We start from the raw sequence: 15,526 nt of genomic DNA on the forward strand, positions 1-15,526 counted from the left end.
CCTTGACCTTGATCCAGGCCTTGATCATTCATACTAGTGCGTCATCTAGAAAGCTTGTACTACGCAAATACAATTGACCACTGAGCCACGCAAATGAGCCATGCATGAATAGCTTTGAATAGTTTAATATTTATCTATTATTTTTTCATTTTAATAGTATACATTTATGCAAGAAGTGTTATTCCAGATAGCTGCCTTGTTATTTTACTTGTTTTACGTGGACGAGATCCCCGGGTGAGATCCGTGAGAAGGGGTGACAGGGATGTGCCACCACAATGACCTCTCTGTTCAATTTCCTCAAACTTTATGACCTTGTTATTTGTTTTGCTGTCCCCCTTCCTTTAATTATTCTGATCAAAAGACTTGAGATAAATCTATCATTGAATGACCCTGTTTATCGTTTTATCTTAGATTTTTCACCAAAACGTTTTCAATTTTCAGCAATTTAGACTAATTTTTGATACTTTTGTGCACAATATGAGTCAAATAACATTTTAGTACTTTTGTTCATGACCATAAAAAGTCTCACTGAATGATGCACCTTTTTCATATGCTTCACACCTTAATCCTGGCTAAGGCAGTGGCAAAGCCAGGGGCAAAGGGGGCAGCTGCCCCCTGCAAGAAGTCTTGCCTCCCCGGCCTCCTGATATTTAAGATTTTAGGCATTTTTTGTACTTTTTGCCAATTTTTTTACCATTTTTGTAAAAGTTTCCCCCCTTAAAAGTTGGCTTCCCCCACCCCCTTTTGCCCACTCTACGAAAAAGTGTTGGCTACACACTCTCAGAAAAAAAGGTGCTACTTCATTGGGTTTCAATTGGGTTCTTTCTAACCAAAAAAAGGTTCTGTAGCCAAGAAACAGGTTCTTTGTAGAACCTTAAGCTTGAAGAACCTTTAAGGAATCTTAAAGAAAGAACCCTCAAAATGTTCTTAGTAGAACAGAAAAAAAGGGTTTTTTTTATCCAAGAAAGTGATTTTTAGTACCAAAAAGAGTTAATACTGCGTTTTACTACAAGTCTTAACTTTGTGATGAGTCCCTGAATGAATGAATTAGAATGTCCCCAGGCCTAAATCTTTAAGGTTCTTTATAGAACTTTTTAAGGTTCTTTTTAGAACCTTATTACTGCTTAGGGTTCTACATACAGGACAAAAAAGGTTCTAAGTAGCACCTTTTTTTCTGAGAGTGCACCACTGGGTTAAGGGCATGCATTTGCAATTTCAAAATTAACATTACAAACCAAAACACCTGAAGCAGCCATTTCACATTATTACTTATACACTAAGGCAGTGAAGTTATAGCCCGATTTAGTGAGTCAATGTGAATTTACCAAAACAAGTCTGACTATATTGTCATCATAGTGGTTTTGATATTGGTATAATTCCTGTTTATAGATTTCCTGTTTCATAGGAAGTGTGAAGTGTATGAGCATGTTTGGTTGGTCTACCTGGTCACATATATACATATATATAGACGCACACACCCTGGCTGGATCCAAGATTAGCGATTAGCATAGTGTATACTTCAATGTTTCTTTTGACAATAGTGATTTAATAATGGAAAGAACATCAGGATACCGCTAGATGAGACTTCACCTGGAATAGTTTGTGATTATCAAAGTTTGATTTGGATGGAATATATTTTTTCTGTTTCATCGTTTTACAAGTACATGTTAGACAGATATTAGTGAGCGAGATATTGAAGCAGCTGCTAGTGGTTCCAGTTTTAACACATTTGCAGCCATCATTCCATACAATTTGTGATTCTGTGGAATTAAACAGCTGGTAACAACTAAATATGGCATATAAATTTGTACTCTGTTTTGGTGTATTACTTGTATTATGTATACAATGTTTTGGACAACGTCCTGGAGGTGGAGGTGGAGGACCTGGACGAGATTCAGGAGTTACTAAAAGTCCTGGTTCAGGTTCAGGTGCTGAAAATTCTACCAGGCCTGCAGGTTCTGGAAGAGGCTCTAGTAAGTTTTATTTTATTATAGCGTAAATTATTGGCACATTTCCAAAGAAAAGACAAAGATACAATCATATGTTTATTAAAGCTGGGATTATTTTCCTATCTTTTAATGTAGAATGTTCAAAGCATGTGTCAGTTCGGAATGTGAGATGACATTTGGACACTTTCCAACATAAACTTTGCATGACATAATGTCTGCATCTTGTATTTCATGTCTACACTTGCTTAAAAATTAAAATTTGCTTCATGTCCCCCGCGCCCGCGTGCATCCGATTTATTCTGTGCGTTTGTTTGTTCATGAAAAATTACAAAAGTTGAATTTATTTCTTATTTTTTGTTTTATATTTCATTAAAAAAAAATATTGCTGAAAATCTGCTGTAATGTTAATGTTCAGTTTCAAATTTGCTTCCAATCGAATCAGCAACTTAAAAAAATGTACACAGCTCGCAAAAGGCGACGATACCCATTGGTCCGGGTCAAGTAAACAAACACGCTGCCATAACAATTGACCTCTGACCAAGAGAACAAAACATGGGATCGGCCAATTCTCAGCCAGGGCAAATTTATTGAGTTTAACTTGCTGCACATCGTTAAACTTTATTTTCATAGGATTTATTGATTTCATATTGCTTGTAAAACAATAAGTACAAGAAAAAAACAACACTTTTGAACATTTTTGTCTTTAATGTTTTGTTTGAAAATAACAAATTTTCTTATTTCTTTTTAGCTTTAGGGGAAGGGCTAATTAGGTTGCATATGGTATGATTAGATTTTCATAAAATAAAATTTGTCTGAAAAGTGTTCAACTCAAAATCTCTTAATGTCCCTTTCGTGATAAAGAACCATCAAAAAGTAGAGCAAAATAGAAACAGAAAAATTGAAAGAAAGGAAGTATAACAAAACGAAATAAAAAAAGAAGAAGCAGAGTCAAATCAAAAGTGGAAGTGACTAAAAAATCCCAAAATGGTGCATTCCTTGAAAATGTAAAATTGTAATTGTGAGAACATGGGAGATCAGTTGAGCATGATGATAACATAAAATAATGTTAATAAAATAATGTTAATAATTTTCGGTCTATGACCAAAAATTTGTGCTTTATATTTGCTATGCAAATAAATTAATATTATGTGGTTTGACACCAACTATTTCTCTTGGACTTTATGATAATGTTATATATTTGCTCAATGAATTTGTGACCAATGACATGAAAAGGCTGGACTTTGCAGCAGACCACTTTTCAAGATATAGTTAAAATTATGCATGAAATAAAAGAACATTAAGAGGAATCACCCTTACCAAAGTGTCAGGCCTGAATTAAACCTGAATTCAGCTAGAAATCAGGCCTGAAATAATGACTGAATTCAGGCCTGATTCTAACCTGAAAAAGGGCCGAAATATTTAAATGAGTTAAGGGGGTACTACACCCCTGTCCAATTTTGTGCCTATTTTTGCATTTTTCTCAAAAATCATAGCGTATTGGTGACAAGTAAGATGTATATTATAGGGGCAAGGACAACTACTGCAATGGAAATTTTATTTCAGCACAGACAACAGTTGTGGAGTTACAGTCAAAAATGAGGGAAAACCAGTTTTTTTTTTTTTTATCAATAACTACTTGCTTTGAGTTGCTGAATTTTCAGTGCAGTGGTTGTAGTCCTTGCCCCTATAATATACATATCTTACTTCTCATCAATGCGCTATAATTTTTGAGAAAAATGCAAAAATAGGCACAAAATTCGCCAGGGGTGTAGCACCCCCTTAAGCCAGAAATTTAATGTCAGGCCTGAAATTTTAGCCAGAAAAATTTAACCAGAATAATAAGCCAGAATTTTAGCTAGAATTATTAAACAGAATTATTAGCCAGAAATATTAACCAGAAATGAAATCAGGCCTGATTCTAACCTGAAAAAGGGCCGAAATATTTAAATGAGATTAGCCAGAAATGTTAGGGCTGAAATTTTAGCCAGAAATATTTATACAGAAAAAATTAGCCAGAATTTTAGCTAGAATTATTAAACAGAATTATTAGCCAGAAATATTAACCAGAAATGAAATCAGGCCTGATTCTAACCTGAAAAAGGGCCGAAATATTTAAATGAGATTAGCCAGAAATTTTATAAGGCCAGAAATTTTATCCAGAACAAAATAACCAGAATTTTAGCTAGAATTATTAAACAGAATATTAGCCAGAAATATTAACTGGTGCACTCTTCTCAACTTTAGCCTCATACATGTGTAGATTGAAATTCCCCAATTGCCATGATCGGAATGCACCAGTGGCATAGCGTCATAGGGGCATGGGGGCATGTCATGTGCCCCCAATCGATTGCAAAATTTACAAAATCCCATAGGAAAATTGCCAAAAACAGCTTGTGCCCCCCCCATCAGACCCGTGCCCCCAATCATGGTTGGTGCCCCCCCCCCCCCATCGGATGACCCATGCTTCGCCACTGGAACACACCTTTTATAGGATTGTGTTATCAGAACTTGCTGGATAACATCAGTTTATGAACTCCAAACCTGAAAGAAGTTTGATAGGCCTATGTGCACTTGACCCTCTTTATAAATTAATGCTCTCCTTTCTCAAATGTTGGTCACAACCTTGTCAGTTTTGTTTTTAGTCTTTAACCCAGGTGAAAAGTGTTACTGATGTTCTTGGGGTGTTATGAAGTGGGGAAGGGTTATTTGGAGAGTTCAAATATGGTGAGTTATCATTTGGAGAGTTCCGATATGGCGAGTTGTCAATTGCAGAGTTTAACTATGGTGAGTCGTCATTTGGAGAGTTCCAAAGTGGCAATTTGTCACCTTGAGCATATTGGAAAAGTTTTGTTTGTAAAGTTGGGATGTGGTGTGCTTTGTCAATGTAATGGGAAGTTTCTATTTCCCCCACTTTAAAGTACAAACATCCCCAAGACATCAACATGACATACCACATTGCAACTTTTACAAAATATAACTCCCGGATATAACTCTTTCAATTCGGTGTAGGTGATAACTTGCTCATCCTGGTGCATTGAATTCTCCAAATGACCCTCCTCCCACTTCAAAGTACAAACACTCCCAATTTATGCATCAACAGAACACACCACACCCCAAGTTAATACAACACTTCAAATTTGGTGAAGGTGAAAACTCACCACATTTAATCTCTCCAATGACCTGTCACCCTCCCCCCACTTCAAAGTAGAAACATCCCCAATATATCAACATTGCCCACCAAATCATCCCAACTTTAAAACCAATACAAACGTACCACTATGATGTGACAACCTTATTTGAACTCTCCCAATGATAACTCGCCATATTTGAACTCGCTAAATAACCCTTCCCACTTCAAAGTACAACCTCCCCAAGACATCAGCATAATTAACACCCCAACAACATCAGTAACACATTTCACCTGGGTCAACCAGCATCAACCTGCAGTATACCCACATAATTACTATAAATAAATGATACTAATGCATAATAATGCATGCATGTCTGCTGAATTCAACAACCTTTCTAGGCAATGTTTCCTGGGGAAAAAGAATGACAAAATACATGTCTTTGAAACTTACGAACAGCTGATCTTCCTTCCACAGGCATAGCTGGTATGTTCCCCTTCAACTAGACACTGTTAAAAGACCCTAAAATACCCTTTAAACTGTTAATTTTTCAAAAAGTTGTGGCAGTTTCTGAGCCTTGTCAGTAGTCTAGCTGCTTCCTTACAGTTGGTGACCTCTGACCTAATATCATGTGACCATAATTAGCCTGAAAAATAATTAGCCAGAATACCAAATCTGGCTAATATATAGCCATATTTTTGATTCTGGTTAATGTTTTAACCAGAATACAAAATCTGGCTAAATATCTTAGCCAGAAAACTTTTCAAGTTAAGACTTTAGCCTGAAATTTATGATTTCTGTTTATTAAATAACCAGAATTGATATTCTGGTTAATTTGTTAACCAGAAATTGATATTCTGGTTAATATATTGGTCTTAGAATAATTTCTGTTTAGATTCAGGCTAAATTAACCAGAATGTTTGGTAAGGGCATGCACTATTTTCACTTACAAAATCTGAATACTTTGATTATTTATTTCAGAGCTGGATCAATTAAATTACCGAATGCTGTCTCAATAATTACAAGGCCACACAAATTTTTTTTAATGTTGCCCCTAAATGGGAACAAGGGTGGGTAGTTGGTTGATATGATTTTTCTTTTTTTATTGTAATTTCATTAGATCTCTGAAAAATGTTGCTGCTGTGAAAACAGGCCGTATTCTGAGGTCATAATTATGTGCAATTTTACTGCTGTATGTTGAATAGTGATTTTTGACAATTCTTTCAAAAAAAAAGCCCATTCAATTTTGTGCTGAAAATGAAGGAAAAAAAACAACAACCTGATTTGTGTGTGTTTTAGGGTCGGTCACAGAGAGCAACACACAAAATGTTTTGGCCTAAAGCTTATATTATGAAATTCTACTAAAACATGAAAGTATTATCTCAAATAGATCTTTATGCTGTAAAATGGATTCTTTAATGATATGACTGGTCACATAATTTATTTATAACTGTGCAGTAATTTGAATCTTTGTACCTGGCCCTAAACCTGCATTGTATGGAACATTATTTAAGGCTGATAGAATTGAAATGTTGTGTGTGTGTGATTATATTTTTTAATTTCTTGTTATCATTCTCTTTTCTATTGCTCACAGACTCCAGTGGTGGAATGAGTGGAGGTAGTGGAGCAGGTATGTACTATAGATAGTAAACATAAAAACTTGAGGGTGGGCACATTAATAACTTTTGGTGGGCCCAGCGGAACTGAACATGGTGTCTTTTGGAGCTGATGGAATATTGGTAAAAGGGGGTCTTTCTGAAGACAAGTGAAATATTATTGTTGTATTTAAAGAACAAACCTGAATCTATTCAAAGGGCCTTTCTGAGCTACAAACTTTCAAAATCAAAGGTCTTTCTGGTTGAAAACCACCTGGAAAAAGCCAGAAATAGAGGAATGAATGAACAATGTGGGGTCTTTTTGTCAAAATTAAGGGTCTTTCAGCACTGTTTTGTTTAGGCTGCTTTGCAATGGCATTCTATAAAACACAACACATCCTCAGTGACCGCTCTGCCCCAAGAAAAAGCGGCATTGCGGGTGTTCGGATGGGCGCGGCTCTCATTCTGAACTTGTAATAGATGAGTTGAAATTGAAGTATGAATTTTCAAAAGGGGCTATGAAGTACATGTATACTATATTTTGGTAAAAATCAGGGTTCTTTTGGAGCAGGAATCTTTATGGGGTAGCATACCCGTATGGTAATATGTGTTAATAATACCCCTAGGAAAAAAACCTACATGATTAAAAGGTGTTTTTCCCCATTATTTCAATTAATTATAAAAAGTTGTTACAAGGATTATAATTGAGCTTACTATTTCATGCATTTTGTTTTACAACAACAGATCAATATGTATTAATTGAGCTTATTGTTGCCATGGTTGCAGCATGTGTGCAATCGTGCATATTAAAAACAATGGATCATATATATCTATGTAGTTTATGGTGCCTAATGTCACATTATTTTCAGCTCTTTGTGAAAACCTTTTTGTACAAATACCGGTAGTTAGATGTTAGATTCTGCTTCATGCAGAATTTCGGGGCAAACTTTTTAGCAATATACAGTCCAACCTCCTTTTTCCTAACCTCTTTTATATGTATCTCTGTAGTTATCTGGACATGTGATCTTCATAATAGAAAAACATGTTTTTAATGCTTTTGAGAGTTTGAGTTCATGCATTGAAGCATTTAGAAAGACAACCATGCAATTTTTTTTATATACAACACTTAAAAGTACCAATATTTGTAATTTCATACAACTAGTCCAAATATTTCCACTTACTTGCAGACGTTTCGGAAACTCAGTTTCCTTTATCGATGCTATTATTGCAGTGACGATCTGTGTACAGCAGATGATTTTTGCTGCTTAGCAACCGAGCTAGCTGCCAGTTGATTTTTCTTCAGCTAGTAGATCGTCCATAAACAGAGACGAGGGACAATACAACTTGAGTCACATCTTTGACGATCTGATAGCTGAAGAAAAATCATCTGCTGTACACAGATCGTCACTGCAACAATAGCATTGATAAAGGAAACTGTGAGTTTCCGAAACGTCTGCAAGTAAGTGGAAATATTTGGACTAGTTGTATGAAATTACAAATATCAATTTGTAATGAACAGTCCTGATGAACATCTTCAAGAACTTAAAAATACCATATTAATTTTTAGTGTTATTACCCCATTTTGAGTAACATTTTGCTGCCTCAATGTTAGCTCTTCAGACAGTCAATGCAGAATAACATATAATTCACTTATCCAGATTTTTCACTTATCCGGCCAATGATTAGTCCCATCATGGCCAGACAAGAGAGGTTGGACAATTATGTTGTGTAAAACTTAGCATAAATCACAAAAGCATATAATCATATATTGTAGTTTTTAGAAAGGCACTTTAGAAGATTTAGACGAAAACTGATACACTGCACGGTTTAGGAAATAAAACCAGCACAAAACTATTGGACATGAATATTAGTAGCCCGTTCCATCAAAAAATTGAACTTAATTCAGTATTTGAGGACTATTTGCCATCATGTTGGTTGCTCAAAAAAAAAATACAAAAAAAAAATTTAGATTGGATGTAATAAATTGCTTTTGGGAAACTAAATATTCAGTCTTGTGTACTTAGCATAAAAGTACATGTACATGTATAAAGTTTATAAATTGAGGAATGTGTGTGAAAATACAAGCAAAACAAGTTGTTTGTCATTTTTAAAAAATCAATTTGAGTTTACAACCAAAAGAACGGGTCAGATCCATGTTCATATTTTTATAACAACAATAATCTCATCTAAGGATGGAACCATAGTACCAACCAGGCATGGATCTAGAAGTTCAAACTTCCGAGGGGGGCACTAAAAAATCTGTTTTTTGTGCCCCCTCCCCTGATATTACACCACTGGGAATTTAAGCTGTAAAGAAGAATTACTTAGAATTTGAAAGGAGTTGTAACATAATGAATTGTGATGGGATTTTCAGCATATTGTGCTATTCCAGTTGACATCCCTATTCGCCAGCGAAGTGTTACGTGTAATCCGATAATCACTATGATCACGCTTTTGAGTTCTGCACCAAGATCAAAATGATCGCAACACAAAGTCTATTGCATGTACTATCAATTCCAAAAGTTGCGTGATCCAGTTACCAGGGAGTTATGTAACACTTCGCTGGCGAATTATTGAAGACATGACCTTAATCTCCTACACAGGGGATGTAGATTTCAAATGGAGTCACCCATTTGAAATTCACTCTCCCTGTGTGAAAGATTAAGGACATGTCTTCCATAGGGGGGTGTATGGATTTTAACTGTAATAGCCTATAGAGGCCGTCAGCCTTTCGCCATCTTGTGGGTACAAATGTTCTGTGTGTTCATGCGTCGGACACTATGCGCTGGGCACAGCTTGGCACGCAGCTGTTATCACGCAACAACGCAGTGATTTTGCTGTTCACGCATGGAGATCGAACGACCATCGCAGCGTGTACCCACAAGATGACAGCATATGACGTCACGCTGACAGCCTCTATTGTGGTTTGCCTATTGATTGGACAGAGAGATCAAGTTGAAAAAAATATGGATTTTCATGACCAGTAACTTATTTTGCTTGCTTTCATCATATGATTTTGTAGTTAGTAGTATAATAATGCCAGAGCACTTGCACAATTGACTCTTAAATTCAGTGATTTGAGGATCCAGTTCCAAAATTCCCAATTTCGGATATTTTCAACAAACCTGTACAGCGTTATCTCGTACTCCTAGATTTCAGCTGTTAATGCCTAGATATATACTTAACATAAAAAAAGACCAAACAAACATAGACACTGAAATTGAATATTGATTTTCTTTGTTTTACCACAAATCTATTTTTTATTGAAATGTTACAATATTACTTTAACTAGCACTTCACTTACGCTAGACTTATGAGTCCCAGGTTTGACAAAAAACAAATAACAAGTTCCTGAACCAACAATAATAATAAGAAATTTATTTACACATTGTACAGAAACAGACATAAACCTAAATTGCAAGGGTTGGGTTAGATAGGTAAATATGCTATACATCACTTTTGATTTGCTCACCTTACTTTAATGGTTCTGAAGTTTTAGTCTCAAATTATGGGGTCCAGAAGAGCCCAATAGCAGCCCGGAGGACCTTCCTGTGAGCAATTTTGTGCAAAAAATACCCATATTATTTGCTGTGAACCTCCCCATTGAACTTACGTGCTGTGTACCCCCGATACAGAATCCAATTTTCCAAACCCAAAATAACAAGCGCTAGGCAATTTTGGTGGACCCCATAATCTTCAAAGTGTGAAAAAGATAGGGTCACAATTTTATTGTGCAAAAAAAAAGACCTCAAAACTCAGTCTAGCGGGAACCCTGGTCCCAAGTATTTCATGGTATTGTAAAATCAGTACATTACCTATGTTCCCTGCCATTTAATTGCCAACATTTCTAACAGGATCGGAATCGGGATCGGGAGGAAGTTCTGCTGTAGGTGAGTGATTGTTGTCATGACAATTAAACTTTGGTACCATACAGCTATACATGCATAACCAACAGGAATTATGGGTTTGTGCATACAAATGTAATCATCATTGTTCCGAGTCATCAAGTTGTTAGCTAGCTAAACCTTTCAAATAGTAACAAAGTTATACATGCAGCTAAACTCAAACTTGGAGTATAATTACAGAATATAACAATGGACATGCACCTACATGAAAGGATCATATGAAATTAATACAACAATGTTACCATATCCATTTTGTTCTCATTCTCAACAATCATCTTGGAAAGGGGTTAAATAACCTGTAATTGTATTAAGGTGGATCATGGGGCATATTTTTAACAGAATGTTTAAACAGGTTAATTGAGTTAATAGAGACCTTGCGAAATGAAGTAACTTTAACTTTAACGTCTAGAGGATTATAGAGGATTATGTATTCAAAACCACCTTGTTTTGAATACATAATCCTCTATAATCCTCTAGACGTTAAAGTTAAAGTTAAAGTAACTTCATTTCGCAAGGTCTCTATTATTGTAAATATGCATTTATACAAATTAGATAAATAATTACGCAAGTAAGAGGGCAGGTATAGACAATATAGAATCACTGACCAAGTTTCAAAGCAAAATTCTGTAAAATAAAAGTACCCTGAACATTTATGCATTGATTTGAGCAAAAGATTGCCAAAAATTACATTTCATAAGCTTTCAAATTCAGTATTTTAGCTCATTAAGGGGGTACTACACCCCTGCCCAATTTTGTGCCTATTTTTGCATTTTTTCCAAAAATTATAGCGCATTGGTGACAAGTAAGATATGTATACTATAGGGGCAAGGACTACAACTACTGCACTGGAAATTTTATTTCAACACAGACAACAGTTGTGGAGTTACAATCAAAAATGAGGGAAAACCAATATTTGATCAATAAATCAATAACTACTTGCCTTGAGTTGCTGAATTTTCAGTGCAGTAGTTGTCGTCTTTGCCCCTATAATATACATATCTTACCTGTCACCAATGCGCTATAATTTTTGAGAAAAATGCAAAAATAGGCCCAAAATTGGCCAGGGGTGTAGTACCCCCTTAACTATATTGATTATTGATTTAAAAAAATAAAATTTGATGTATTATGAAAACTGTATGTCCAATCTGCTTCAAACAAAATATATCATTGATCAGTGTACTTTGACCTATTCTATTAATCTGTATAAAATGTGCTCAGATCATTTCCTAATTTTCAGAAAATGCCTGTGATCCACCTTAAGCAGGTTGAAGCCAGGGAAAGGGTGATTAGCATAAGAAATTGATCTCGCTTTGCTCTTTGTGCTTGGTGGTGGAAGGTTTGGTTAATGAATCAGGGGTCCATTTCACTAAACATTTAACCCTTCGTAACTCAATGCACCTTTCGTAAAGTTATGAATACCCAATACTGTGTGAATGTACTGTAGTAAATCTCTGTTACTTATGAAGGGTACAGTTCATAAATAAGTTTAGTGAAATGGAACTTACGACTCATCGTAAGTTGAGAACAATTTCCAGATTTACGAAGCTTTGTAAAGTTCTGTGAAATGGACCCCAGGAGCGATTGGTGAAATAATAATCACTTACGTGAAAATCTTGGATTTCCACTTTTATACAAATGTAGTAGTTACACATTTTGCATGCACGTGCACTAGCCCACTGTCCATATGTTAATTTTTTTGTGCATCCATATTAGTGGCATGCTGTGCAGCAAAATGTTGTCCGCAAATTACATACTGTGTGTACTTTTAAATTTAATATACAATGTATTTATTCCATTTGAAATTCACACCCCTGTTGAAGATGGCAATGATGCTTTCTCAATTCCAGTCGATCAACATCAACAAATCACATTACGTGGACAGTGCTCTCAAAATATTGAAGCAAAAAGATCTGTGAAAAAAAATCACTGGTCTTATATGTCATCCTAATCTTCACCTAACCAGTCAATAGCACAATTCACCCTTTGCACGGATCCGCCATCTTGCTACCAGAATGAGGTCCTCCCTGCAAACGCACGCGCAAAAAGTGCATTTTTATTTCTCGTGCTTTTCTAGCAATGGGCCAGAAAGCTTTTGCAAAGCATGTGCGGCAATTGAAGGATGTATTTGACAGGCGTACGCACACGTAGCACACACTTTGCGGTTAGAATCTCGTTTTGAGATGACTGTGCGATCAACGAATAGGGATTGCAAGGGTACTATTATGCTAGTGCCTGGTTAAAGCAGGTGAAAGATTGGGATGAAAAATATATATGACCAGTGATTTTGTGTTTTTCACAGGTCTTTCTACTTCTATTGTTTAAGGCATTGTCTATATAATCCATTTGGATTTGAGTTAATTTGGTCATTATTTTGATAGTTTTCAGAGAGTGTGTGTTTTTCAGATGGAATAGCCTAATGCCCGTGATGATGGTTAGATTTAGGTGGCGGGAAAGTGTACCCTGATCATGCACAAAATGATGTTATGGGCAAGCTATCCTGGCTTTACTCATAACACCCTACTGCGATACTATATGCTTGCTTTGATTTTTTAAAACTATTTTTATGGTGCTTCCTGTCACACATCTTTCTTTTTATCATTACAATTTTAATTTCCATGCTATGGTAAGTTACAAGTATGAGCAGCTAATTCCTGATTATGGAATATTGTCATAAAGTTTGCTGTATACGGTAAAAACAAGTGTTCATTTTTATTACCTTACACATAAAAAAGTATAATAAGCATTGCATATGAATAACACTTTAACATGTTACTACAGGTATCTTATTTAGTTATTAACACTCTAACAAATCATTTTTTTAACACTTTTGTTAATATTTAAACATATTGATATCACCATAACTTGTTATAGTGTTGATAAAATACCTCTATTAACATGTTTAAGTGTTTATCATATGCAACACCTATTTTTTTTATGTGTAACGTAATACAAATTGATGTGTTGAAATGTTAAAAAATGTTAACAGTTGAAGAGGGTCGTCATTTTGGTCCATTATTGATCGACATTTCAGTCTTCAAGGTGTGTATTTTGACCATCTGAAAAAAAAATGCCCATAAAGCCCAGATTTTTTTTAAAACATACAAATTACTCACTTCATGGGTATGGAGGAGAAAAGGATCTGTATAAAATATTAAATCTGAAAACGGGAGGGGGGGCAGAATCAAAACTGTTCATCCAAAATGGAAGTCAAGATAGGTTTTACTTTGTTTTTGTAATAATTTGTGAGTTGGATGGTGTAACCTAAATTTTGTATACTTAGATATTTTCTGATTTTGATTCAGACTTTGATGGCTTACCTCAAGAACTGGGTTCACGGTGCACTCCTGATGACATGCGCTATGAAGACATGCCTTGTTTTAGTTGGTAAGAGCACAATGTCAGTTTTTTAGTACACAAGCCCGTTACTGCATTAGACGCATCAACATCTTAGTACAAGTGCATTATTTTGTACAATTTCTCAAGCAACAAGAGATACACATAAGCTAATATTTCATACACTAGAGAAAAATGTTTTTTTATAACATGTTGGCAAATACAAGTAAATATAAATGCATTAACCCACAAGAAAAATGAATGCGTCTGAAAGCACTGCACAAAGTATGTGGAGTGCACGTCTGTGCATTACACACAATTAATGCATGTTTGCATTTTTCTAGCATTGGATCTCATTGGTTCTCGCTATCTAAGAGTGTATGTTAATATCTGATGAAATGGGTAGCTTCTTTTGGATACATGTAAGTTTATGGTGAATTATTTATTTTTTATTTATTTTTTAGTGGCTGTTTCCCTTCAGAAGAAAAAGGCCGCGGTCCACAAGGACGATACAAGTGTGAACTTGTTGGTACCAGTACAATGTGTGCGGAACTCCGAGGTGAGTATGTTTTATCCACAGCTGTGATTGACTTGATGTACGCAACTTTTTTTGCGATAACTGTCACCCTGAAAACAAAATAACAATACTAACCTGGTGATAAATGATTTACTGCAAGAAGCGGTGGAGTATGAAGTTAGTTTATCATTTGACAAATCCTTGGTGATAACTTCTCAGCAAAAAATTCATGTCTGCGAATCCGAGTATGGAAACAACCTGTAAAGTGTGCTGAGGCTTGTGGATCAACGTCTAGGCATTGTGCCTGTGCGTAGCGCACTATAAATCACTGCGCTTTTTTTTTTTTTTTTTTTTTTGATGGAAGGGAACTAAAAGGGATGCAATGACATGTTAGGGGTAGAAATACAACATGGATGAGGGATTCAAAGATTTTAAAATCGAATCTGGAATGCATTTGATCTGTTATTCTACAAACATGACATATTTGAAAGATTCTGTGTTAGTTGGGACATATGTAAACATTAAAATATAATCGGGTTTGAAAAAAATATCTAAATGCATTTCGAAAGATTGTTCATTATGGCTTATAACTTAAAAAGTTTGAAAAACTTCTATCTGAACTCTCCATGTCTTCATGATTACCTATTAATGAGGTATTAAGTAGCATGTTCTCTATTTCTATTCGCAGATATATGGTTCCAAATTGATGCACCTTGTGAGAGAGATGTTGATGAGATACCATTGGGACCAGATGATCAATGCAGCTGGTAAGTAATGGATTAATCATATCGGTAAAGGACATCAGAACACCTTATTTAATTTTAACTCTCTCCGATTGTCTGTACATCTATATGAGTACATCCATATCAAAACGATGCACTTGTCGGCTGCTGCATGTGTCTCATTTTACATAGTAGCTAGTAATAAATACCAGACTCATCTCAAGTGAAGGTGACTTGGGATGATTTGAAGTGACCTCCACTTCGGAGATGAGTCTGGTATTTTTTCATAACTGTTATGTGAGATGAGACACATGTAGCATCCAACAAGTGTATCATTTTGATATGAATGTACACATATACCTGTGACCTGCTGGTTG

The 15,526-nt window shown here is 35.5% G+C and overlaps 1 protein-coding gene across 4 annotated transcripts in view; it reads left to right on the forward strand.

Annotated features, from left to right (window-relative positions):
- LOC140157345 (uncharacterized) overlaps nt 1-15,526 on the forward strand; it is a 100,430-nt gene that overhangs the window by 24,110 nt on the left and 60,794 nt on the right. The window contains exons 1-6 of one of the 4 annotated variants that reach the window (XM_072180507.1): nt 1,492-1,973; nt 6,672-6,707; nt 10,527-10,562; nt 13,880-13,961; nt 14,375-14,469; nt 15,116-15,194. In XM_072180507.1, coding sequence (XP_072036608.1) covers nt 1,793-1,973; nt 6,672-6,707; nt 10,527-10,562; nt 13,880-13,961; nt 14,375-14,469; nt 15,116-15,194 — 509 coding nt within the window. In that variant the 5' untranslated portion in view covers nt 1,492-1,792. Of the gene's footprint in view, nt 1-1,491; nt 1,974-6,671; nt 6,708-10,526; nt 10,563-13,879; nt 13,962-14,374; nt 14,470-15,115; nt 15,195-15,526 lie in introns of those variants that run through there. The other 3 variants (XM_072180506.1, XM_072180509.1, XM_072180508.1) reach the window with 3 other exon arrangements.

The sequence above is a fragment of the Amphiura filiformis genome, chromosome 7, assembly GCF_039555335.1.
Source record: "Amphiura filiformis chromosome 7, Afil_fr2py, whole genome shotgun sequence".
In the NCBI taxonomy this organism is placed as follows: domain Eukaryota; kingdom Metazoa; phylum Echinodermata; class Ophiuroidea; order Amphilepidida; family Amphiuridae; genus Amphiura; species Amphiura filiformis.